This window comes from Neopelma chrysocephalum, unplaced genomic scaffold (genome assembly GCF_003984885.1).
Source record: "Neopelma chrysocephalum unplaced genomic scaffold, ASM398488v2 Primary Assembly neopelma1_76, whole genome shotgun sequence".
Lineage (NCBI taxonomy): Eukaryota > Metazoa > Chordata > Aves > Passeriformes > Pipridae > Neopelma > Neopelma chrysocephalum.
Genome location: NW_020897737.1, coordinates 4,324,899 through 4,352,827, shown reverse-complemented (window position 1 = coordinate 4,352,827; position 27,929 = coordinate 4,324,899). Strand labels below are relative to the sequence as shown.

Here is a 27,929-nt window from a genome sequence, read left to right as displayed (position 1 = left end):
TCTCTTCATCACGTTCTCCAACTGACACAGCCCCATGTAACAATAAACAATACTGAACTGCCAGCCTTTAACTTTTGCTGTTTGCTTAGGAAGTGTGCAAGAGCTAATGAGAAAGTATATGAATCCATTTTTTGGCCAACAAATGCTGAATAACAGATTTTGCAATAAAAATATTTCAGGAAAAGACAAGATACATTTTCTCCACGACAGCCACTTCTGACTATGTCAAACAAAAGCTGTAAAACTTAACTTTAGCCACTATGTCATGCAGACTTTTTGGAACAAAATTACGCTGTTGCCTGACTCCATTCTTTCAGAAAACTTTTCCACAGATTTTATTACACTCTGACATGGTTACACTATGCCACTGAGAGCCGCTGACACAAGGAACTCAGGGCTCTCCTGGTGGATGGGACTGGTTTTCCTTGGTGTTATGGGCAGCTCAGTGCAGCCAGACCTGGTGTGGAGCCTGTGCTGGCTGGAGCACTGCAGTAGTGCAGAAGCAGCATAGAGCTCTGCTTTCCACACACTGTCCTGCGTTGAAACTATTTAGCTGGGTTAAAAGACCTGACCCTAAGAGATAAAAGCTTATCCTGTCATAAACCAGACCTGAGTAATGACGTCGGAGTGCCTCCCACCTGTCTGAGCTGCAGCCAGAGTACTTGCTGCAGTGCTTTCTCATGGCATTGGAACAAGCTCCTTGAGACCACAACAGGAGCAGCTGCAGGAGAGTTGCAGGAGGAAGTCAAGATGGTCAGAGGAAATAGTAGTAAGCACCTTAACTCTTTAAGTATTCTACTTCCCTGAAAATATGTTTTTGTCATCATTTCTAATGTTGGATCCCTGCTAGTTATGAGAACACATGATTATGATTTTTCGGGGTCAATTAAAGGGACTCTTAAAAATGTCTTCAATTTCCTGACAAGAGAGCAAGTCCATTATCACTACACATATAGAACTGTTTATACTACTGACCACTTGGCAACAAATTGGCTTTACTTTTAATTAGATTTATTTGAGGTGCTGGAGTAACTCCAGAGAAGGGAAACAGAGCTGGTGAAGGGGCTGGAGCACAAGTCTGATGAGGAGCAACTGAGGGAGCTGAGGTTGTTTAGTCTGGACTAAAAACAGGCTCAGGGGAGACCTTATCACTCCCTACAACTACCTGAAAGCAGGGTGTAGAGAGGCGGGGGTTGGTCTCTTCTCCCACGTAACAAGTGACAGGACAAGAGGAAATGGCCTTGAGTTGTGCCAGGGGAGGTTTAGATTGGATATTAGGAAAAACTTCTTCACAGAAAGGGTTATAAGGCATTGGAACAGGCTGTCCACGGAAGTGTTGGAGCCATCATCCTTGGAAGCGTTCAAAACATGTGTGGGCAGGGCACCAGAGGACATGGTTTAATGTTGAACATGGTGGTGGTGCTGGGTTGACTGTTGGACTACTTGATCTCAAAGGTTTTTTCCATCCTTAATGACTCTATGATTTTATGATTTTCCTATTGTTTTTCTTTCTCATTCATGAATAATAAAAAGCTAAAAACACATTAAATTTTTTTTCCTATGTTTTTTTCAAAATGAAAATGGTACTTTTTGATGGGAAAGAGACCATAGTTTTCTGCTCGTAGGTAATATTTCTAGTCAAAATTACATGTTGTCAGTAGCATTAGCTTTAGGCTTACTTCTGTTAGTGAGCCTCACTTCTACCCTTATAATAATTCATGGAGCTCAGCTTTAAGGGATAGCGCATGTGTTATTGCCAGACTAGTCCATCATGCATGGCATATTTCATTGCCTGGCTTATATGCAGTCTGTCTGAATGGTAGCCTCAAGTAACACATTTACAGTATGTCCTTCTGTTGAACACAACTGTTCAGAGCTCTATCTATAAACTGTTTAGGAGTTCAATGTCTCGTAACTGTTCCTGTCCCTAAAAGCAGGAGTTCCCACTTCCAGTGTATTAGTGAAATGCATGCATTTATTCACAAATCATTCTCTGGACTGGTTTTATCAATTCTAAAGCACAGCTGAATCAATGAAATTTTCTCCCTTCATCTGGCTTTCAGTCAAGCTCACAATCACTTCCCCTGTGTGCCTTGAATGTTTAATTAGTAAACACTGCAGGAAAATATTTAACTACAAATAAAAATCCATCATTACTGCCATGTCATAAACACATAGGGAAATTCCAATTTAATTTTCTGAAATTGCTTGCTTACAGCACTAAATATGTGGGATTAAACTGACTTTGAGAAAATGCTAACTGAGAAGCAATAAGATGCTGTTGGCCCTGTGCTGCTTCTGAAGGCTTTGCAAAGATGCTATCATGCAGCATTTCAGTCATGGCAGGAATGAACTGGAAGTTTCCTGAGCGGAGGTGGTGTGTAGGTAAAAGGTTGCTATAAAACCTTAAACCTCCCCTAAGGTCGTATTGCAAACTGCTTGAAACAACAAATGTTAAGAATATGTAACACAACATGCAATTGGTGTAAACACAAAAAGTGCTGCCTGACTAAGAAGACAGGGAGATTAAAAAACCAAACCCAACCCAACGAAAAAGATGAGATACCTTTGAAAGAAGGGGAAGCCTATATGACCTCTCTTTAATCTCTACACTCTTTCTGCAGTTTCAGGCTCCATCTATTCCCCCTTTGAACATCCTGTCTCCTCAGTTCCATTCTCTCTTCTTTCTCTTCTGTGATCATCCCTTAACATCTTTGCTGACTGGAGGCCTCCTTCTTCAATGCTCTTCCAATTGTTTCCCCTCTGTTCGCTTGGTTTTTCATTTGCTGCATGCTACTCCAGCCCTGCTTCTGTCTATAGGTCTTTGATACTTAATTCACCTTATTATCTGTCATTTATCTTGGCATCTTTGCCTGTTATTTAGAAATCAGTGGAGCTTTCTCCATCTTCCCATTCAAACTGCAGCCATTTGCCCAACCTGTTCTGAATGAAGCACACTCCGTTCTCAATGCCTCTTCCTCCCTTTTTCTTCTCCTAAACCATACTTTATTCTGTTTGATACAGTCATTTGCATCCCCTCCTGCTGCGAGTCCTTTGTATGATGTTCATTTCACCAGTTTCTGATTTCTCTGCTGTTTACAACTGCTTTTTCTTGCTCTGCCTGCATTGTTGCTGACTTCTTGACTGAATTAATTGTCAAAATGCATATACTGCTGTTGGGGTTTGGACTGTGTGACAGAGATCAGGTTTAAGACCTAGTATCTCTTTTCTAGAAAACAGTCTTTTCAGTGCACACTACTCTCAAACCTTCTTTGTAGGAATACCTGGAGGCCCCCCTCTCCAAACCGAGTTATATCCTCACATCACCGCACTCAGAAAAGGGAGTTTCTACACAGAGAATTTATGGTCTAAATACTGAAAATAAAAGGGATCAGCAAAACATCAAAACACTATTGCTCCTGTTTTATAGTGGCTGAGCTGAGAGTTTAACTCAGATCTTGTTAAACTTAGTCCAATTTCTTAATGTTTGGAATATTCTGTGACTTGGTCCATCATCTTGCTGGTTCTCCAAGGAGTGAAACCAAGCCTGAGCAGATGTGAAGATTTTCACAGCACCTGCTGTGGTTACTCAGTGTCACATTTAAGGTGCTGCCAATTTTGATGACAGATGTATTGCAGACTTTACTGTGAAGTGCCATCACATGTAGAAACTGGTTCAAAGGAACTAAACCAGGCTGCTATTATTTCAGCTGTCCAGGAACCAAGTGTGTTTGTATGTAATATAATGGTTAGTGCCTTTACTAGCAACTGTCTTCAGTTTTTCCAATCTTTTTATTTTTTATGTCAGTGGGAAGTAAATCACAAACAGTCACAGATATAAACACAACTGTTAGTGTGTGGTAAGCAATGGATCTGGTGTGCAAGTTGGCTGTTTTTAAAGGACTTGATTTTCTGCTCTGTTCCATTGGAAAAATAAATCCTTTAGAGTGGGAATATTAAAAATGTACCCAGATTCAGTAGTCACTTTCCAGAATCTTGGCCTCATCTTTATATGATGCATGTAATGCTTATTCACTGTAAAAACCTCTTTCTTCATAAATCAAATTATCCTTCAATGTGAATCCAGGTTTTTCCCTAACATCTCTAATGCCCTCAAGGGAGATAATGCATTAAGCAATAGATTGTATGAAAGTATGTAACCTGGTATATATAAGCTGCAAATAATCCCTGGCCAGAAGTGCAGCCTTTCAAATAGTTGCCACAGCTGGCAAACTGAACATAATTAGGTAGGGAGTCATAATTCTATAAGCAGTCCTTGTCAATCATAACACCACAGTAATTTCTTTTAAAGACATGGAAAAAAACCAGAAACAAATATATTGGCTTATTAAGTCCCCAGCTGAATCAAGAGTCAGACACACAGATGTCTTCCACCTACTTTCCTTCCTCCTGGTTGCATGGGAATGGCTTGCTGAGAAATTCTCACTTTTTCATTTAAAAAACTTGCATTTACTGACAAAACAAAGGCAGGAGGATATTAATAACTCTACAATGTGGTTCTGGATTTGTTAGTGAGAAGGTGAAGTCAAGGTGGGGAGGTGGGAGGGGTGCTGGGAAAGGCAGGAGGTAGAAGAAATACAGGTTGTGAATTCAATGTCAAACTGGTAATTATAGGATCCTAGAATAGTTCAGGTTGGAAGGTTCCAACACCCCTGCTGTGGGCAGGGACACTTCCCACTAGACCAGGTTGCTTAGAGCCCCATCCAACCTGGCCTTGAACGCTTCCAGGGATGGGGCATCCACAGCTTCTCCAGGCAACCCGTTCCAGTGCCTCACTACCCTCACAGTAAAGAATTCCTTCCTAATACGTAATCTAAACCTGCCCTCTCTCAGCTTAAAGCCATTTCTTCTTGTCTTGTCACTTGTGAAAAGTCCCTCTCCAATGAATGAATGTCATGGTCCACTATGACAGGGAAGATTTATTTCTAACTGGCTTTCCAGTCTTCTGTCCTGACCTTGGCAGAAAGACGGAGAAAAGGCTTGAGGATAGTTCTGTAGGTAAAAACATACTTATTTACAACTACAGCAGAGATGTACAGTGTGGGAGGTGGAAAGGGACCATTTAAAGCCACACATCTAATTGAGGATGCCTGTCTTCAAGCATACATTTGGCTTATTTCTAAGCCTGTCCTAGATAGGTTGATTTCTAAATCACTATCATTAGTACTTTTAAGCATTACTGCTCACATTTCTAACTCTTTTTATCGTAATTGTTACTTTAAAAAATAAGAAGAGATTGATAATTCCAGATACCTAGCATTTACAAGTTGTTCATCATCATGTTTCAGTGATCTTAATGACACATGCATATATAAGAAGAGATATTCTGTTTCTAGACTAAAATATTTTAAAATTGGGAATGATTCAGACCAATACTTACAATTTTTAGAACATGTCTTAAAACATTCTGTAGAGGAATGTGATGGCCACGAATAAAGACCTTTTGTGTAAGGTAATTGGCCACAAACTGGTGTTTATTCATGCAAATCTTTTTATTCATTAGTATGCTATGGACCAAAGAAAGAATAAGGAAAGAAAGAATTGGTTCCTAAGAATAGGAACCAATACTCCTGGGTTTCTTGGGATTGCTCTGAGCAATCCTATTTATTGAAGTAGTCCTTCTGCAACATGGCTGTGGAGCAGGCTGTACCCAGGTTGTACCCAGGCTGTGTCTATAGTGTGTTTCACAGCGTGATTGCTCCTCAGATGGCTATCTGTGGTGGTATGTCTGTCTTTATTGATTGTAGAGAGAGGCAAAGGTGACTATATAAATGCCTAAAGCAAGTGACTCAAGCTAGGTGGGGTTGGATCCCTGAATTCCTCCCCTCACAGCAGCACCCTGTTCAATCAACAAGCAGCCTTGAAAGCTTGTTACAGCCCAAAGCAAAAAAACCTTCCAAATTCCATTTGATTGCTACATCTTTATGCTTCAAGACAAAGTACCTTTTACAAGATGTGCTTGAAGAAGAATAGGGCTATGTCTTACACTACACAAGTAAGGAGCTTTGCAAAATGCACTAACTATAACAAGGCAAACCCCTTGCTTCATTCTATAGGTAGAAGCAACTGTTTTCCTACTTCAGCAAGTCCAGTTCTGTCAGTTCTTTAGGCTATGCCACCTTATTCTGCTATTACTTTAAGACTTGATACTCCCCTCCTCATAGAGGCAGGACGTTTCCCACTAATGTCAGTGTAGGCAGATCATGTTTGTGGTGAATGAGGACGGAAGAAAGGAGTCCTTTATATTTTCATATTGGTAACAGCCTTATTACTCGTGAGCATTTGGCTCTGTTTTCATGTGCATATCGTATTCAGGGTTTACTTCATGGACTCCATTTAATTTGGACCTGCAATTTCCTGGTATCAGGTCTAATGTCTGGCTGCAGTGTTAGATTTCATAGGACAGCATTCCAAAGCCTGGGATGCACCAGCAGAAATTTCTGATTTCAGATGCCCAACTGACTAATAATTTAAGCTGTTTTTAAGACAGATGACTTTCCTTATGGCTAGACAACAGCAAACAGCAAGCTTTTATCAGCACCAAACTGATACAGCAATGTCAAACATTTGGAGCAGTTGAAGAGGAGACAGCCCATTTCAAAGCTCCTTTGTTCATCAGCTTCCACTGCCAAAGCTGCACACTTCCTAGACTTTGAAGAAAGTTGAAGTTTTTTTAAACATTGAAAAGGTTTTTCAGCAAATGCTGTAGAAAAGCAGAGTAGCAATTCAAATATTAAAGCATTTTTATTCTTTAAAATAATTGTAGTTTTTTCCCCAAAAGCTCAAAATTTACAGCATCTCTTTAATGTCCCTCTCCAGCAAGAAACCCCCTCATTCTTACATGGTTTGTACACATCTGCAGAGGACACATCCCCACACAGACTGCTGCATGCTATTAATGGCCCTGGACTAAAAAGGCCCAACAACCAAGGCACAATCTTGGAAACTTTGTGGCTCTGTCCTGGAGATTTTAAGTAGGTCCTGGTCAAGACCTCAAACTCACCTACAGTTTACACGAACTCTGTTTAGTGCTTCACTAAACACACTGGATTGTATCCAGGCTGTTTCCCACCTGCTGTATCCTGCTCCCACCCCTGCACACAGCATTTTCAAAGACAAAACTAACCCCTGCTGCATTCTGTGGGATGCTGGATTTAAAAATTCCACACTGAGACCAGATGCTTAACTAAGCCTCTCGGGCAGGAGGAAGCACACACATCACTGCCAGACCCCAGGCTGGATGCTGTGTGCGAGCTCCTCTGCCGCAGCAGGGCTGGGCATGTGCAGAAGACTTCAGGGCTATTTTGAGTAAAAGTCTGAGCTAGTTTTGGAGGCCTGTTGATCTCAGGCTAAGCAAGGTCCTAATGGTGGAGCTTAGTCAGGTGCACTGGTCTAAGTCCCTCCTTAGGACTGCGGGTCCCTTTCTGATTCTGGCCCAGGCTGCTGCAGGTCACAGGGGGAAGGTGCAGCACAGCAGGATGGATCTCTATCCCACTGGGTGGTCTCACATCCCAAGCCCATACAGAGCTGCTGAACCATTTTTCTTCACTGTAAGTTCTGATTTATGGCTCTGACAGTGCCACTGCACTTTCCTTCACTGCAGCTATGGCCTGTATGTTTCACAGCTTTCTAAGGCCACCAACAGTTATTATTTTTATCTAAGCTGATGCTAATGCAGGCCAGAGGAAGTTAACCAAATGCTTACCAAATTAACATCTGTGTGTATACACAAACCCATGGCAGAAGAAAAGAGGTTTATTTTGCATCCCAAATCACCTTTTTGATTTAGAAGAGTGCCTTCATTTAAGGGGCACTTTTTTTTCCCCCACAATTTATTTACTTAGTTTTAATTAATGAGAAAAAAATTTATTTTTTAAACCTGCATGACCATTCATTTTCTGGATTATTTTTGCTATTTTTCATTAGACTATGACAGGTTTGGTTTCATGACTCCTTAATCAGATACATTTGCTATCTAGATTTTTTCCCCATATTATTATGATGAACTAGTTCACCAGACCTGCACTCTTTGGTTTGCCGCAACCTTAATGTCCTCAGGTACATTGTACAGCTATAAAAATTCATGCAAATAACTGCATTGCACTTGCATTTGACTTAGAATAGAGCACAAGAAACTGAAGAATCACATATATGAGAACAGAGTGATTCATGAAGTTTAGAATCACATTTAGAATCACTTTGTTAAATGATACAGTTTAATTTTTACACCATCATTTGCAGATGCTAAAAGTGAACCCCTCTAAGTAACCCTGTACGTGAAAGCTGAGATGTTCTCTTCAGAATTGCTTTTGGTATTTTCATGTCAAAATAAAAAAAAAGGTTAAAAAAAATGTGCTGTTCCTGGTTAGGTAAAGCCTTGAGTGAACAATAGGTTTCTGCATGTTTATGAAAAACTGTCATTTGATAATATGCTGAAGTTTTCACAACTGTGACAGTAATATTTTAACCTCTGTTTTAACTTCTCGTTCAGCTACATTTAATTGCAGAGGTCAGTTAGGTTAATTACCAAAGTGTTCTCCTTATGAGTAACTTTGAATATAAATGCTGGAAAAATAACCAGAGCCTTCATATATGACAAAATAATCTTATTTGCACTGGTTCCATAAATGAAACAGTGAATTTTGGTTGTGAAAAGCATACTATACAAGTTTTGGTTTGCCCATTTTTTTTCCTTCAGCACTGCAACACATTGAGCATTCAAAGTGCCTCAAAGAACATTTCCAGGGAATAAATTCAATCATTTAATAAAGAGCAGTAAAGAGTGGCAGCGAAGGAAAAAAACCCCACGTTTGTTGGTATAACCAGTGGTAAGTACCCAGGAATTTGTGGTTTATAATGCACGTTCTTAATCTGTCTTTGTTGATTTCGCAGCGATGATAGAGATACAGGTGGCCAAGTTTCTGCTAGTTATTCAAATTGCTGCAGGAATGAAAACAAAGCCAAGGGGCAAAACATTATAAAAATGGATTGATTAACTTTTCTTAATAATTGCATCTGTAAGGTGAACTCATGCTGAAGGGGGAATGTGGAAGCAGGAGGAGAAAAGTTCTGACCGCATCAGACTAACTGAAAGTCAGGTTGGTCCTGGTCTTCAAACAGGGAGAGGGATACAACTCTGGGTTCCAACCACCCTGAACTGTTTTCTAGGACAGGCTTTTTAATGCCTTTCTGATCTTCCTAAATGGGGTGTTTTTACCAGTGAAGGAAGTTTGTTAGTTCTAGTTGCAGGTCAGCTCTATAAATGCTTTAAATGCTTCAGGGGGAAAAAAAAAGTAGTAAAAATGCTCAGTGTGAAGTTTTTAATGATTCTGTAAATGAACAAACCACCTCTCCCTATCACACTCCTTCCCTGATTTTATCCCATTCCTAATTGTAAGTCTCACCATTTCTTTTCTCCTGCAAGCTAAAAAACAGTCAAATACACAATTGTGGCAGTTGGCCAAGATGATCATAGTCCCCTCACAAAGCCTTGTGTCCACCTGGTGCCTTCACAGCTAGAGACAGATGGAATTTTCCCTATAAGCCTTCCTTTTTCTTTCTGTAGGAAAGGCAGCAATACTCATTTCTGCTGCTTCCAGGCCTAAGGTCCAGAGCAGGAGGAGAATGCATGTAGTCTACTAGCCTGACTTTTACAGAACAGCCTGTATCATGCTATTATGCATAAGAAGAAAAGCTTAGATGTATTTTTATGTCAAATAAATTCACTCAAAAAGCCTCATATTCTACTGTAATTCACAAGTCAAAAAGAAAAAAAAAAGCAAGGAAAGAAAAGGAGTCAGTGTGGCTTGATTTGTTGCCCACATATAAGCATCTGGTGTGATACAAAATGCCCTCAGGTGTCCTTCCAAGTATCCAGCTGCTGGTCCAGAATGTCTTTGATCTCCATTTGGGCCTCACCCACATCTGCCAGCCCCATGTGTAGGTCTTAGAACCCTAAGACTTATCTACCAGGAGACAAAGGGAGACAAGTGGGGGATGAGTTTCAAAATGTTGTTTCAAGTCAGGTTATTAACCCAAGAACACCTTAGGATATCTCAGACCACACCAGATGCCTGCGTGGGTAACTGAATCAAATTCAGCTGGCTTGGAGAAATTCACACTATAAAAAATTATCTGGTAATATTTTAATAGAGATGCTCACAGAGCTATGAAAAGGGAAGAAGAAAGGAACTTTTGCAAGGCAATAGCAAGTAAAAAAGATGACATTTAATAACAGAAAAAAAAAGGAGAGAAAAAAATTATTCTTTTTGGTTTGAAAGATTCCTTTGAGGGGAAATGAAAAAGGATGTACAACCATGTATTTTCAAGACTTTCAGAAGCAGTGGTTAAATACTATTCAGCCACTAATATATTTGCAAAGAACTAGAAAGAGGTAGAATTAATCATAAACTTATAGAATATGACACATAATTGGTAAGAACATCCAATTCTATTTCAACAACACCAGAGCCTTAAAAGTATAAAAGTAAACACTAGACCCACATCTCTCTGAAGTAAAAAAAGGGAAAATTTTAGCAGAAGTCTCTGTGACTGGTGCTTATAAATGCTGTGCATTCTCCCAGCTTACTACCACAACATCAGAATCAAACCTTAAATTGTATTTCATTGGGTAGTTCACATCAAAAGGTCATAGAAATTCTTAAAAAAAATGTTTAAGTGAGTTCAATGCATGCAGATCTACTGAAAATGTTTAGGAATGCTTCTGCTTGGTGGTCCAAACTGGTATGATCAGAGGAAGAATTATATTAAGCTCATAAAAAGTTAACAGCAATAAGACTCATTTATACAGTATTTCTTTTTAAATCTTATCCTGAATCTGTATTAGTGATTAAGGCAACATTCCTCAAGATGACATTAGGATATCATGGATTTTTTTCCATGATATCTACAGAACATACATAATCAGAATAAGGGATAATATTTTCAAAATCAACTCATAAATCTCAGAACTCTCTTAGAAGCTTAAATGCGTCAGCAAAAAATTATGCTATTGTCTCTAACACAGGTAACAGAAGAAAAAAAAAACCTGCAAAAAAAGCGCCTCACGCAAGTATTCAGAAAAATGCAAAAACTGCACAGTGACCTATCTGGGAAATCCTACCAATGTGTCTGATCTGTGCTTTGTGCCCGTTCCTCATGGTAATCTTTTATCTGGGAACAAAGCCACGATTGCTGAAACAGTTCTGCTTGTATAAAGTAACAGCTTGTCCAGTAAGCGACAAAGGACAATTTTGTTCTCAGTACAAATAACCTGGCTGACTGTAGATGAGCTTCCTGAAGAAACAGATCAGTAACACTCCATTCTCAAATAAAGCTGAACTACCTGGTTACACTGTGCTAACCTAGTCCCAGATGCACCTGGATATCAAAAGGAATTTGCTCAGAACTAGCCAGGATATGTGCCTAGTTCTGGCCTGTATATACAAATCAAATGTTGTGATACATAACATCACCTTCATGTCATTTGAAGATCTGACATTTTAAGTCTTTCACACAGGACTGGCCAGAGAAGCGGTTTCACTTACCTTCACTATGGCATCCTGTGTCAAATATTGCAACTCTTACTGTGATAAGCTGGTAAATAAGGGGAAGTGATAGTTATTATTAATTTTAGGAGGTGGTCAGATACTGAAAAGGATAGTGTACCTTGGGGTGCCTTGTCAGTACCCAGAGAGAGAATATGAATCACAAATGAAGAGAACGAGAACATATGAGAGAATATGGCAATTGCCACAAATAAGGGATTATGTCACTCTACCTTATTTTTAAAAACAGATTTAAGCACACTAACAATCAAACAATGAATTTATTTGCAGGATACATTTATCATACATAGAAAACAATACTTATTGTTTGGTTGATTAAATAGAGAAAAAAAGCAAAACAAAACCACAATACATTAGTCAGTGTTCCATATATTTGTTAGCTGACATTTTAAAAATGAAGCTTTCTTTTTTTCCCCCTTTTTTAAAAAAAAAAACAACATGATCATGAACAATGCATAGTGGGAACAAAGGGTCTAGAAATCTAACATTCCACAGCTGTGAGTCAGTGTGAAAAATAAGGCTATGTAGAGGAAAAAAACTCCACAGTGAATTTCAAAACAATACATATTCCACTGACAGGCTTCAGATAAGATCATCTGAGTATATGAAATCTAAAAGCAAAGTTATGTAAGGAAAGAGGAATTTAAAATTTTAACAAATGACTTGGGAAGGAAGGAAATAGATTTTTCTAGTGATGGCTTGGAAATAACCTCCAACCTTTCAAACTAGTATCAACAAAGGTCAATTACACTATGATGCTGCAGAAACCCTCCCAAGACGAACATCTAGGAACATCTAGAGGTAAGAAAGATCCAAGTCATTTTTACAAAATGATCTACAACTACTCATACTACTTAGTCAGCACATATTTATTGATGGAAAGACAAAGTGTTAAAAAGTTTCATCATCAGTCACTGAATGATTCAGTGAAGGGCTGGAAAATGTACCTTCGTGCTCTGAAATGTTAATTACAAGTTCTTTTCAGGTTTCATGACAATGTAAATGGAATGAATGGAATTGCAGTGTCATATCCTGCTCTTTGTTCCCATCCTTTCACACTGGGTCAGCAGTGGGAAGGTTTCATAAAGCTGCCATAAACTGAAGTTCTTCACTGCCCTTAATCACTGCCATCTGCTCTTCACATGATGGTGGTGGTGGAGTCCAAGGAACAGGAGTCACAGAGCTGCCCTTTCCTGGCAGTCCCTTGTACAATGCTTCCCAAATGCTGCATTAATACAGGGAATATACCCGAGGTAACTGTCATATTAAATAACTAATCTATATAAAGCATTACATGAAAGGATGAAGAGGGTATAAAATACTTACTAATATTGGATCTTACCTGTGTTAAAATTCAGATTCCTTACTCCCAACAGTACAAGAACAAAGCTGAGGCAAGAATAGTTGTGGAAATTGGTCTGAATGCAGGTGTACAGAATGTATATTTTACAAATAACTATATCTGGAGTTTAACTCACATCTTTTTAAAACAATTAAATACAGACTACGCTACATAAACATTTACAACCTTGCTTCATCTGTCATAAATGCCATCCAGATAAAAATTCAGATATTTCATATAGATGATATACTAATTTATTTTAAAAATATTTCCTACGGGTCAGTCTTTGCTGTCATGTAGAATGTATAGGAAACTATTGGGAAAACTGGGATTGTTGATGTGCTAAACTGAACAAAAATATATCCTTACTCAAAGAAAGCTGAAACACCCTGACTGCTATGGGGAGGTCTGTCCTGAAAACTTTATTTCTTCAGTATACTCTACACAGTCTTGCTTATCCCAGTTATCATTCAGAACAGCACAAACAGCAGCATTAAGAGAGTGATGGATTCCAAGGTTGACCTCTTTTAGTTGCCCTGAAAAATCTGTGTTTACCATGCTTGTAGCTGAGGCTTCACAGAAACTACGAAACATAAACATCAACTGAACAAAACTCATGCAGCTGTTACATCCCCATCACATCATGTGTTAACAAAATTAAAATCAGTTATGGGAGAACAACATAGTTTCTATTTTAAAATCCAGAGAAAGCCATAGAGAGAATTAATAGAGAGAAGGAAAAAGAAAAACAAAGGCCCACACTGCAGAATATGGAGGACTGCTGTAAGTTACCCCTAAAAAAGCACTAATACATCCTGCAGCTGTATATGTATCTGTTATAGAAATGTATGTATATATACACGTATATATCCACAAATGCAGAACCATCACTGGAAAAAGTAACTGTCAATATACTTGGTTGTTTCATTCTAAATAAAAAGGATGAGTTAACAAATTTTCCACTGTGGCTCATAATTTGGGCTAACTAATCTGCAAGTTTGTCTATACTTTTTCTAGTGAAGCCTCTTTCATTTAACTTGTATAGAAGCAAACTGGTTCAAATTTCCTAATTAGCAAAGAGCACATAACATCCCCCAAGCTAAGAAGTGTGCCATTTTCATGTTGTATTTTGCATTATCAGAACATGCTATGTAAATCTTTGCTGATATAAAAAAAATCTCATAAAAAACAAAGCAGAACAGTGATAATAATTATGGAATTTTTCTGGCGATTTTCATGTAAAAGCTACATATAACATTTCTGAATATTAGACATTACTTTTTCCATCTGATACAGATTTAAAATGCATAGTATATACATAAATAGTAGCAGCCATCCAATCATTAGGAGTGCTCTGTTCTATAGTCCAGTCAATATGCCCTATAATTATATTGATGGATTTTGTACTGAAGATTCTGAGGGGCTAATTAGAATAAGAAGTGGAAAGATTTCATTTTAAGGAAAGGCTTCCTTTCTATTTTTACAAACACAGAACAAACATCACAAATACTCCAGAGTAAAAATCCAACACACAGAAATCACTGTGTCCTTTTGTGCTAAATAAACAACGAAAACCGCAGGAAAAATCCTCCCAATAACTGTATGCATGGCACATGCTTATCAGTATGTAATCCCTATGTTGGGATTACAGGAGAATGAAATGGGTCCACTGAACAACTTTTTCTCCCGACAGAGGTCTCACTTAAGTACTACCTTTGTCCACAGGTAATTTAAGATGTGCTGGGTCACCATTCATGCCCAGTTTGCTTGAAGTCTTGATTCAAAGCACTTAAATCGACCCTTATTCAATAGAGTTCCAGTATGTGGAGAAAGGGACTCACGAATTATTTTTAAACACTTCCAGTAGTCTCTCTTCCATATAAGATATCTAGGGTCTTTACAGTATACCAGTGTGTCTGTTTTGCTAAAACCACAACCAATGTCTTCTCCACCCTCTTCTTGATCTTGAGGGCAAACATACACTGAAGTTCTACTTTACATAATCACTGAAAGTCACAGTTATACTAAGTAAACTGCATTTAATTTCCTTTGATAAGACTTCATGGTTTTGGTGGCACACTAAATAACCAGGAACAACCTGCTGGCCTCATTATAGCAGATGTAATTTGTGTATGTTAATTCAGAAACTTTTTTTTTAATCTGTTGCCTACATCTCCACGAGAAGCACTACGCTAAAAGATTGTCACAAGCCATTGTAGTCATACATATAAAGTATCAAAATTCACATGTTTTGAAAGTAAATATCCTGTCTTACTAAATTACATTAAAACTCCTAAGTGCAAATTAATTTTTTGCACTATAGCTTGGACAAGACACAGAGCCACTGAAAGGAAGAGCTCTGATCAGTAAGCAGTCACTTAGGTGAGAGAGCAGGCCTCTAGAACAGAACAGGCCTCTAGAACAGAACCTCAGAGCCAGGCTTTGAGCAAGGACCAGGCTGCTCCTATCCTCCAGTTCGTGGAGAGAGATGGCAGAGTGGCCCATCACAACTGCTCCCCTGAAACATCTGTATGTTTCCAGGAGTGATTACAAGTTAGACTTTCAGGGCATAGTTTGTTTTTCCCTTTCTTGCACTTTGTGTGACTTTTAACAGTCCCCGCAAAGGGACCAACTCACACTGGATTGACTGGAGGATTTACTCTTTCTTACCAGGATCTGTGCCTATATGCCTGGGCTGAAATGACTGACAATGGGCGGCACAGGCCTGCCACCCCACAGAGGTAAACTTCAAGAGGTCCAGCTTGTGACAGCACTGGAGAGGTGAGTAAACTAACCAGCAACAAAAAACACATAGGGTCTCACTACTGCTTCTATCATCTTAAGAAAGGAGTACATCTTAACTGTGAAAGGAACTGTGCAAAAATACACATCGGCGGGCAAATGCAAACATCAGTGATGAATCCAGGCAGTAGCACCTGGAACTGGGCTCAGCCCCACTTGTAAAACTACCCAGGCTTTTACCTCTAGTGCCAAAAGAATGTATTTGACCTGGTCATGAACGTTTCAGCACTCCCTGCAGGCCAGTATCCATGAGCTTATGTTCCACTTCAGTTCCTGATGAAGGGCCATTTCTGTAAAGGAAGTCTGGGCTGCAGCAGCTCCTACGGGGAGCACTGTACGAGGCAGAAGTTGCAGCATATTTTTAAAAAAGGTCATATTTCAAATATTTAGGCTCCCAAAGTGGAGCATTTTTGTTTAAATATCAGCCTATATTAAGACAAGGCTCTGACTGAACCTGATTTATAGACTGGGCAATATATCATAAGAGGACAAGACAGTCAATATATAATCCTACTGGGTACAAAATATTACAGACTTAAAGAGCTTCAAAGTATGTTAAACATACTTCAATCACCAAAACACTGACTGTTCTTCCACTGTTCATTTAAGAACAAGGATATTTCATATATTCATTTCATTTCATTTCATGTATTCATTTCAGAAAGCAAAGCAAAATGTTTACATTGTTCAATTCACAATCATATTCTTCTTCTAAATAATTCTGATCCAAGACCAGCTTCAACTAAATATCTTTGTTAACTATTTTTGAACAGAATGAATCCTACCAAAGGAAAACAACCCTTTGAAATAGAGAAAGCCATCAGTGAGTTACTGTACATATTACATGCATAGCATCAGAAGATAGACATCATAAAAACAACAGGTTTCACTTTTAACTGTAAACAGGTAGAATACAGGATTCTTTTCTGAGTAAAACAACACAAACATTACATATCACTTAGGGAAAATTGTGCACAGTATACTTCAGCATTCAGAAACTAAATTTCTGTTATCTTGTAGCTATTGCTGACAAATATTGCCTTTAAAAAAACTTCAGCTGTGTATGATAATATACAACTGAATGTATTAAGAAACAGACGTGTGGGCTTTGTTATCCTCCCACATGCTTCATTTTTAGCAGACACTGGAACTTCTCATCTACATCCTGAGGACAACATTCCTCCAGTCATTTTGGCCAGCTGAAAAGGAAAGCCGCTAACCCATATTGCCACTGTCTCCCCATTAACACATGGTAAGCATTTGCTTAGCTTTTCACTATTTTGAGATCAGACTTTAGGGCTTCTTAGAATTCATTTTGGTAGAATACCAGATTAAAAAAAAACAAAACAAGACACTCAAGACTACACTGGCTGACAAATGATCAGAGCCAACACAGATTTTCTGACAATTATTCAAATTATAAAGCTGGAATGGTTTTTTTTCTCCCACTTTACAAATGTTTGAGGCCAAATAATTCCCTTATTTTGAGACCTAAATTAATGAAGTCTTTTTCCTGTGAAACTTTACAATTTCTCCAAAACTATTACAGTGTTTAAAGAGTAAATAAAAAGGTTCTTAGTTCTATTAGATTTCTCATGACCACAGGCACAATGTTGTACAGTTTTAAATTAAAACAGCAGCCACCAGTGATTGTTCTTTCAGTATCATTTTAAGGGAATTATTTCAGCCTCAGTACAGGACAAATTTTAAAAGGCAATGGATTCATTATTTCTATGTACTTTGAGAACTGATGGAAGTGTATCCAATGTTCTATCGTGCTGTCACCATCCAAAGTCCCAGTGCAACATTGGCAGCCAAAAGTGCACTACCAGCAAGCAAAATTAAAAAGCCAACAAGTTCTCTGTTTTGTTTTTCTACAATAAGGGAACTCAGTGTGGCTTCCAAGAATGAATTTAATATCCACTGACCATCCAAAGCGAAGCAGGGTACAGCATTGATAACTGCCAGTGCTCCTGATAGTGAAATTAGGTACCTGGTTGACTTTAGTTAAGGTTCATGAATAATATACAAGCAAATGTAAAAAAAAAAATATATATATAAAGCACATATAACCATATTATTTCTAGTATGCAGAGAGAAACATATGAGGGTTATTTTTTTTTAGCTGCCATTCTGTTTCACAGAAATTATATGAGTAAAATATGAGTTTTACACCATAACATACCTGCTCAGAGAATTGCCTCTGTAGATCTTTATTTTTTTTAAGCGCTAGGTTGGTATACTTAGACAACCTGCACTCTTCACAACTTGAATAAAAGCAGGAGACAGTGAAACCACACTTGATGCTGCCCATCTTCCTCCCTTGCTTTGTGTGGTTTTGGAGGAAGGTTACAGCTCTGACACCACGCCTGAAGAAAGAAGGTATTCTAGACCTTTGACCCAAGTATGAAGTCATGATTAGGAATATTTTCCAAAACACTCCCTAGTAAATGACTAGAATATAATTGGAAATCTGGCCTATCTCTCCTACTTACCTGTTAGCCAGAAAAGTTGAGTGGATTTCTGTACGTGTGTGTGCACGTGAGAATGAGGCACGGGTAGACAATTTTTATTGTTGGTAAAGGCTTGCTAACTGCAATACCTACCTCCATCTTAAATGGCCAGGCAAGAAGACATATGATTCAGAAAGCATCTGGGGCAGCGTGAACCTTGATATGTTCCCAGAAAAGGGGAGATTATGTTTATCTTTACTCTAGTTCTATGGACTACACTAAACTACACAGTTTAATTGTTCTATAGCCATACATAAACATTTCCGTTTCTAAGGTAAGAGTTCTTAGATTAGTTATATTCAAACCTACTAAGCTTTGTACATGTGTATATGTATCCTCTCGTTCATTAACAAGCATGTATGAACTGAAGTATCCTGCTTTTTGAATATGCTTTGCTTTTCTGTTGAAGAAAAAATTAAAAGAACAACCATACCCTGTTATTTAGTTCAGTATAATGACACAAAAATGGTAAAATTCTGACATACCAAAGCTAGCAAGAACATCTTATTTGTCCTGCTGTAAATTCAGACTTACTTTCACCTTCTGGTCACATTTATTAAGGCTCACCCTCAAGAGTTAAAAAAAGCACTGACAAGAAATATATTGTTAAGCACAGCAAAGTGAGAGATTTCATTTTGAGCTTGGCACATGGACAATAATCAATGGAGAGATGGGATAAAGATGTCAAAACTCTACAGAAATATTTCAGAGCATCCTGTCTAAAACGATATCCAACTGAAATTTTGCTAGGTCACTAAATTCTGAACAATTCCCTTCTTGCCTTAAAAGAACAAACATACTTTAAAGGATACTTGCAAAACGTCTCTATCACCACAGGCAGATCGATGCTTAGAAAGTTTTGTCGTGGTACAAAACTGCTGAGACTTACTGAAATGAAAATATAAAGACACACAAAGCATGAAAAGTAATTCCAGGGTTATAACATTAAGAATTTTAGCTTATAATTTTGCAGACACATCAGATGTGAAATGACCTTCTTTAAAGAGGAATAACCAGTCTAAATATGAGTTTGGGTTTTTTTTTGTTTTCGCAAGAGTGCAGCCATTAAATCTTTCTTAAACGTGGCCACTATCATAGTTTCACTTTCAGTAAAACTAGATCTAAAATACATATTTTCAGAGGCAACTGTACATCTATAGTCATAAAGACTCCTTTATGTAATTTCAATTCTTTTCAAAGAAAGAGATTATAGCTACCAGACTTTTCCAACATATGCAGTACACATGTATACTGCGGGTGCACACGTGTATTTCCTCTGAAGGCCAGAAAATTCTTCTCTTGCAGTACCTGCAGAAGCTCCCCCTGACCTGAGGCTGAGCTCATGGTACACAGATGGGGAGAAGAATTCTGGAGTCCTTCTGAGAAAGCCAAGGCTACGAGGTGACGCACAGATGCATTGCACAACACCAGTTAGCCAGTACATAAGTAGCTTCTCTTTTGTGTTCAGATGATAAGTGACTCCAAGATATAACTTGATGCAACTTAAAAACCTGAGACATGGAACTTGGCATCCTTCCTATAAACAGTGACGGGAAAATTGCAATGTCAAGCACAACATGATCTTGAAATACTTTGTTACTGAACACACTGTTCTTTGAAGGTGTACATGAACCTTCAGTTTACTGCATGTCAAATGTTTCTTGAGAGGTTCTTCAAAGAAAAGTGAGGTAACTTGAGACCTGCCAGAGTACACCTTGTTAGTACAGGGATGCTCCATTCAGGTTCTCTCATAAAAAGTCTTATTACAGTCTTTCAAAGTAAACAGCAGTCAGAGTCTGTCAGCAGGGACCATTTGGAAACCTTAGTTCTATGACAGCTGGAAGTAAGACACCTTTCCTATACAAGGAAAGTAGAACGGAGTCTTATCCCCAGAAGGAAGGGTTTAAGGTAAATTAAGGCAGAGATAGAAAATCACCTTGAGAATAAACTTGAACAGTACCAAAACCAGTCTTTCTGTCACTAAGGAACAACTTTGGATGTGAATTTTCCCTACCTACTTGGGAAAAAGTTATAGCCATAAGAAATACCACCTCCACAGAGATATGCGAAAGCAAGAGTTCAAATCCCACACAATACAAACATCCCTTGGGAAAGAAGCAATTTAACCCATCCTTACAGAAATTTTAAAACCATAGGCTAAGAGAAAACTGGGAACATAGCATAACAAAAATGTTATTCAAATTCAGAAATGCTGCTAAGTATATCTTAGTTAAGAGTGAGATCAGATTTCTTCAGGTTCAATAAAGAATTCAAGGACACAGAAACAAAGATGAGGGAAAGTAGTTCCAAAGGCACATAAGGCAGAGAACTCGTCCATTCAGTCACATAAAGACATTTTCTTCTTTTAACAGATGCCCTTCTTGTAAGTTCAGCCAGCAAGCATACCATGGGGATGGAGAGATATATATAACAAGGAGTCCCCCCAGAAAAATGGTTTGATGTGGCAACAAGCAGAGAACTTTCCATTACCAAAACTGCCGCTGTGCTTGAAAGTCATGTTGTCTCTTCTAGCTTAAAACCAATCTTTGATTTAGAGAAAATAAATCTGTTGGACTACTGAGGAAAGAACAAAACAGACAGAAACCCAGGACACCACCCAGCTTAGAAAGTCAGAGGCATCCAAGTCAATCACAGTATCATAGAATGGTTTGGGTTGGAAGGGAGCTTAAAAGATCACCTAGTTCCAACCTCCCTGGCATAGGCAGAAACACTTTCACTAGACCAGGCTGCTAAAAGCCCCATCCAACCTGGACCCATCCACCACTTCAATGGGCAACCTATGTTCCAGTGCCTCACCATGCTTAGTGAAGAATTTCTTCCTTGTATCTAATCTATTTCTAGAAGAAAACCTGTATGACAAGCCACTGATTATCAGAGATACCGCTAAGAAGTTCTTTGAAACATTCTGTGTGTTTGTCTAGCAGTATTTAGTATCAGCCACTACAGTAAAAAAATTACAAAAAAAAAAAATTTTTCCTTGACATCTATTCTACACACAAATTTACTCAACTAAATGCAAGATTTTATTAAAATACTTATTTAGCCTTATTTTAAAGGTTACACTTGTTAACCAGGAAGACACTATAACCTTCTGCAGCTTAATACTGGAGGTTGCCCTGAAGCAGGTACAGGACCTTGTACTGGGTCTTATTGAACCTCATGAGGTTCCCATGGGTTCTCCTTCTTGAACTTGTCCAGGTCCCTCTGGATGGCTTCCTGTCCTTTGGGTGTGTCAACTGCACCACTAAGCTTGACATTGTCTGCAAACTTGTTGAAGGTATAATCGATCCTACTGTGGGGGGGCTGCATCCCAGCCCTTGGACAGAGCTGCCCTATGGGATGTATTCCCCTACCCAGGAGGGCAGCTCCCCACACAGCCCTGCCCCAGCTCTGCGGTCATTCTAGGGCCATGAGGTCACAGAGCTCCACGGTGCTGCACTGGACCGAAGAACCGACTGCTCAGCCCCTCCCCTGACGGCAGGAGCAGCGACAGCAACAGCAGTAGCAGCGGGTGTGAGGGGGACCATGGTCCTTGTCCACCACCTCCTCCTCATCATCCTCCTGACTGCCCTGCACGCCAGGGCTGCCCAGGCTGCTACAGGGCAACTGCAGGAAGCAGGTCAGCTGGTGGCACCAGTGCAGCCTTCCATGGGCCAGTGAGGTCTTCTTACCAAGGAACATGGATGTTGGGTTTTTCCTCCAGTGCTTTACTGAGGGTTTTCTCTGTGTGAGCGCTCTCCTGGTAAGAGAGTCTCAAGGGTCCATCTGCTCCTCCAGGGTGTTGCGCATTGCCTTAAAGGAGTGTTGCGCTGCCAGCTCAGAGGTCCCCAGGTCCTCCTCTGCAGCTTTGGCAATCCACTGACATCTGGCTCTCACATTTTTACCTGACCCCCTTCCAGTGCTTCTGTTCACAAAGGCAGAAGACCCTAATATGCAACGAAAACATTTTTTTGTGCTTGCTTCTAGCTGATTCTCTGAAAGAGTCTCTGGAAGCTTGGCAGAAAGATGGTTTGGAACCCCTAGAGCCTGCAGGTAAATTCTCAATGTCCCTTTCTTTGAAAGAATAATGATCAACAATGTGTCAAGAGTTTATTAATGAGCAATTTTCCTTAAGATGTCGAGGTTGGTGGCTTGCTGAAATCTTTGCCAGTTCGAGTCCTCAAGCAAAAGCGTGAGCCCACAGGTAAGTTAGTTGGAGGAAGTAGCATTTACCTTTTAATCTTCCTTCCACGTGAAATGCAAGTTGCTCCTTCCATGGTCAATGCCAGCCACTGGCATGGCCAGGTACTTGCTGTCCTGTGGTCAGCTGGTGTCAGCCATCAGGATGGCTGTGCAGCAGGCTCTTCCCCCAGTGCCTGCTCTTGCACATCACATCAGCAGCCAAGCTAAAAAGTGTGTTGGTTTCAAGACATCTGGATCACATTCCAAAAATTATAAAAAACGGGACTCTTGCACAAATGTGGTTCCCACTGTAGCTTCATCCCAGAGCTTGCTCTGAGTAACTACAGGCCCAAGGCACAACAGCAGCCCAGAGAAGGATCCTTCTCGTGAGCTGAGGTCCAGAGCAATATTCTGGTTCCCACACTGGGCAGGGAACCTAAAGGGAACCTCCCCATCCTCCTGCATCCTGAGCCATGCTGAGCTTTACCTGTCTCTGCTTTTTGGCAGTGCTGTCAAGGTCTGGAGAAGAACACAATGCAAATGCCAAAAAATCTCCTAAAACGGGCTCAAAGCACTCAGGTACTGAGCAGTCCTGCTGGGGTCCCTAAGTGAGAGGCACAGCCTGGGAGCGGCTGCAAGGGGTGCCTAAGCCGGAGAAAAGGCAGATGGGGGGGAGCACGGCTCAAGTGTCTCCTGAGAGACATCCCCTTGTGGTGTGGGAGTCAGCTCAGGGAGGGAGAGTTGCAGGTGGCACTGCCTGCTGCAGGGTGGTTTTTGTCCATGTCCCTCGAAAGAGTGACTGGTCAAGCAGTGATGCTCCCCCCTGTGCTCTCCTCCCGACCTTCTGAGTTTCGTTCGGAGGGACAACCTTCCCAAAGGATGGGACTGTGCCTCCAGGCACCAGCACTGGGGGGAAACAGAGAATGTCCTGGTGGTATCAAACATGCTGCAAGCTTACAAGTGGTGCAGAGGATGTGCTAACATTTGAATTTCTCCTGCAGAAGTGACTGTAGCAACGACCACACATATTCCCAAACCCGAGGAGCACGTTGAAAGTATTTTCTGTCATGGAGTAGGCTGTATGATAGGCATAGTGATAGTCCTGGTTGCTGTGCCAGTTGGGATACTGTTGTGTACTGCTGCAATCTGCTGGTGGTGTGATAGAAAACGGTGAGTCATCGATCCCCCCACACCCGCTGCCTCCTTCAAAGGCTGCTCACAGACACGAAGCATTTTTAGTCAGGCTGCTGTGCAACAGTGAGTTACTGGCTAGCCATAAAACTCTGCTGAGGCTTCCGCTGTTGTCAGAGGCTTTCACTTGCGTTTTAATTCCTGGGTCTTCTGGGGAGCCTGCTTGCACTGGAGCCAGTGTTTGTTCAAACTGAGCCTGCCTGGACAAGAGTAGCCTCCATGACTAACAGGCAGAGGCAAAGGAAGGTCAGGATGAGAAAGAGTGGGAGATGATACTGCTCTAAAAAGCAAGACATGCACTGGCACTTGCTGCTGACCAGTGAACCTGTCTGGAGGAATCCCCCTACTCAGTGGTGCCTTGAGGTGCAGGTATTCACCTTGACAGCTCCACCCATGGTGGTGAGCCTTGTCAGCTCTGGGCCCTGCTGTGGAGGAGAGTCCCTGTGTCCCACCTGCAACTTAGCCACCTCCTCTCTCCACAGGCGTCTCTCTGGAGACCGGCAGGAACGTGTTGGTCTGATCTCCCGCCCAGGCAGCCTGAACAGTTTATCTGAACCTGACCCACCACTGTAGCAGCCCTAAGAAACTGGCACATCTGATCCCTGAGCTGTCCTTGTTCCCCAGCCCTTCCTCAGCTGCACTGCAGCAGCAGCAGAAACTGCCCAGCTCCAGCCACAACAGGAACAGCCTGTCCACCCCCAAACCTGCTGGCCCAGCTCTCCAGACAGAGCTGAGGGTGGGCTCATCAGGGAAGGGGTTGGGCTGACAGAAACATGACCCCCGAGCTTCAGGGATCGGCTCTTTTTGTCTGAATAAAAGGAACAGAATCATCACACAAGTGTCTCGGTAGTATCAGAATATCCCGGATTGGAAGGGACTCACAAGGATCATCAAGTCCAACTCCTGGCCCTGCACAGGACCACCCAAGAATCACACCATGTGCCTGAGAGTATCATCCAAATGCTTCTTGAACTCTGTCAGGCTTGGTACTGTGCCCTGAGGAGCCTGTTCCAGCGCCCAACCACCCTCTGGGCGAAGAACCATTACCTGATATCCAACCTAAACCTCCCCTGACACAACTTCAGTCCGTTCCCTCAAGTTCTGTCACTGGTCACCACAGAGAATAGATCAGTGCCCGGCCCTCCTCTTCCACTCATGAGGAAGTTGTAGACCATGATGAGGTCTCCTCCAGGCTGAACAAGACAAGTGACCTCAGCCACTCCTCAAATGGTGTCCCCTCCGGGCCCTTCACCATCTTTGTTGCCCTCCTTTGGACACCCTCTAATAGCTTCATATCTTTTCTATATTGTGGTGCCCAAACCTGCACACAATGTTCAAGGTGAGGCCGCCCCAGTGCAGAGCAGAGTGGGACAATCCCCTCCCTCGACCACCTGGAGATGCTTTGCCTGATGTCCCCAAGGACACGGTTGGCCTTCCTGGCTGCCAGGGCACTGCTGACTCATATTCAACTTGCCGTCGGCCAAGACACTCAGATCTCTTTCTCCAGCCTCTCATTACCCAGTCTGTATGTACATCCAGGTCAAGTGATATCCAAACTCGTCATGCTGAAGGCTGGTATCAGAACATCTGATCTGACCTCTTGTTCATGAGCCAAAACAGCAAAATGGCTGAGGCCATTGAATACATCCAGTGTATTCAAAGGCTTCAAAAGACACACACTCCGATAGACTGTAATTTCAAAAACTTGACTGTTGCTTGACTAACACCTAATGGCCACTAAGTCACCACCCTGAATCTGAAGCTGTGCCTACACTGAGAATGGATCACTAATCTTCTTCCCTTGTTGTTACAACAAATTGTTGTCACCAACAGCCACTAGACATGGATCTAAACTCCAAACCTTGCTACCAAAGTAAACTCCAAACACAAAGAAACTCTTCAGGAAGTTGGTGGACTGAGTTCTAGCCACTGTAATATAAGGCAATGAATTAAGTGGTTGTAACGGATTAAACCTAATGGCAGTAGGCAAATTTGTCCTCCTAGGAATAACAAAAGGCTTGTCTTCAAAAAGACACTGCTGGGAAGAGGTGAACAGCAATGATCCTGGGTGAGAGAAAACAGTCATTGTTTTCCCACTCTAATTAAACAATTCTTTGACCTGGAAATAACATTTCTTTTGTTGGCTAATGCTAGATGGTGTTGGCAAATATCAAGAAGAATGCACAACAGATACAATTTTAATTAGAAGTGACTGGGAGACTAGGTTGACCAAAGAGCTTTTCAAAACTTCTTCATGGGGGAAAGGGCATGTATGCTATAGAGGAGACGGACAGCATGGCATGAGATATTTCTGTGTGGTCTCCAGAAGAACTATACATGTAATTCTTTAAGTATGGGTTAAAAGCAAAGAAGGACCATCCTCAGTGATAAGGGTAAACAAGCATGGAAATACTGAGAAAACAGGCTGGACCATAAAGACCTTCATCATGGATTATGGCTGTTGTTGCTCATAAACATCCCCAAAGCCAGGAAGTGGCTTTTTTTTTTTTTTAAGAAGACTCAAATACAACAGAGGTAGGAGTCCAGTTCAGGGAAATTATATCCTAGGAAGGTATCTCCTAGGTAAGTTCCATCTTCTTTTCATGAAGGAAATCTCACAGTTTTTGATCCCTGATGGGCAACAGTAACATTCAGGGACATGTTTCCTCAAGTAGTGTGAATTCCAAATACGAACCTTAGTCACCAGATTCTTTCCAACCAACAAGGGCCAGACAAAGAAGCAAAAATTTTGCAGTATCAGAAATCACATGAGGGAATAAAAACCTTCACACATAATAAAGAAGAAACAGCGCAAAGTTACATGGCAGTACTGACAGTCCATTTCAGTCTTACATATCATCTGTCCAACACAGGGAGAGCCTCTAAAGCATAACCGCCTGCAATAAGAAAAGTTTAAAAATCTTGAGTAATACCACTTGTATTAAACTGACAGTATGAATTATATTGGACTACATTAGATACTTTTTACAGAAGGAATGCTAATTAAAAGGATTAATCAATGTGTCTGTCCCAAACAACATGCATTCCTAATCATTCCTTCTGTTTTAGTTTTGGCCAAATCTCCAGCGCTTTAAGTTCATTTAGGATTATGATTCCTTCCAGGGCTTTTTTTTTTAAATACTGGAAATAAGTGCTATATATAGCATCCATACCAACAAAAAATATTCTTGCTAGGATATTTTAATTTGAGGAAACAAACATTTAATAGAAATAAACTGTAGAGTCTATTTCTTCTAAGTAGCTATTATGGATATACATTTTTAAAAATACATTATCTGGAAGTTATCTTCAAATGGAAATATGAAATAATTAGTGCTTCACCATAAATCCGGACTATCATGACAACATTACAAGCCTAAGTAAAAAATAATAAATGCATAACCTTAGAAGGTTATTCAAACATTACTGGCATTTCTAGAGAAAGTAAAGACATAATACGCCCCAGTGCAACTCTCATATCATGTTGCATGTTAAATGAAGCACCACTCTAAAAAGTAATGTTTCCTGCAGGCAGAAAGATCACACTAAAGAATAAGGCATTTCTCTAAAACACATTCCAATTTCAAAACTCACGCAGTAGAGGAGGAAGTTATTTTCTTTTCTTAACCATAAAGAAATGGTTACTACTACCATACCAAGGGTTAGTCACATTTGTTAAAAAAAAACAAACGCACCACACCTGTTGGCCCCAGCCAGTATCGTACAGTGCAAAACTAAGTCTGAAATATTTAGAAGCTGTTTCACTGGAATGCATGAAACTCTGTGATGGTACAGTAGATTATCTGCTGCCCAAGCCAGGATTTTAGAATTTTAGCTCAGATGTTTTTCCAAGGGGAACACAAAGCATAGGTTGCATTTTCAGCAAAGTTTGTAATAAAGTCAAACTTTTAGCTTTCAAATTAATACATTCAATGCACAATTCCCAGGGACAATAAATCACTTTAGAATTATATTCCTACATGTGTATGTAAACTATATTTTCACACAGTGACTTCTTAAAGTAGAACTACCTCTTTAGATGCAATAATATTCTTTTCTGACTTCTGGCCGACTGATAGGTTAAATTCTTTTGCAGAATTGCTGTTCAGTAGGAAACACTGACCAAAACTCCATTGCTTCAACATATTGGAAAAGAGAGTAACATCAATTGTTCTACAATATTGCTAGTTTGTATTGTTAGAGACCAAGAAAATGAATTCTATATAGTTATAAAACTCTCTTCTTAAAATATGTTGCTCCACTTGGAATAGATGTCAACAAATATAGAACTGTGTGTTGATATCACACATG

At 40.2% G+C, this 27,929-nt stretch overlaps 1 protein-coding gene across 6 annotated transcripts in view; it reads right to left on the bottom strand.

Annotated features, from left to right (window-relative positions):
• Positions 1–12,002: 12,002 nt before the first annotated feature.
• The window catches only part of MBTPS2 (membrane bound transcription factor peptidase, site 2), a 63,114-nt gene continuing 47,187 nt past the window's right edge, over positions 12,003–27,929 (bottom strand). For 3 of the 6 annotated variants that reach the window (XM_027688908.1, XM_027688904.1, XM_027688907.1), the window contains exons 10-11: positions 19,058–19,133; positions 15,951–17,725 (exon numbers count right to left, since the gene is read on the bottom strand). In XM_027688908.1, the coding sequence (XP_027544709.1) occupies positions 17,503–17,725; positions 19,058–19,133 (299 nt within the window). In that variant the 3' untranslated portion in view covers positions 15,951–17,502. Of the gene's footprint in view, positions 17,726–19,057; positions 19,134–27,929 lie in introns of all 6 variants that reach the window. The other 3 variants (XM_027688905.1, XM_027688906.1, XR_003535085.1) reach the window with 3 other exon arrangements.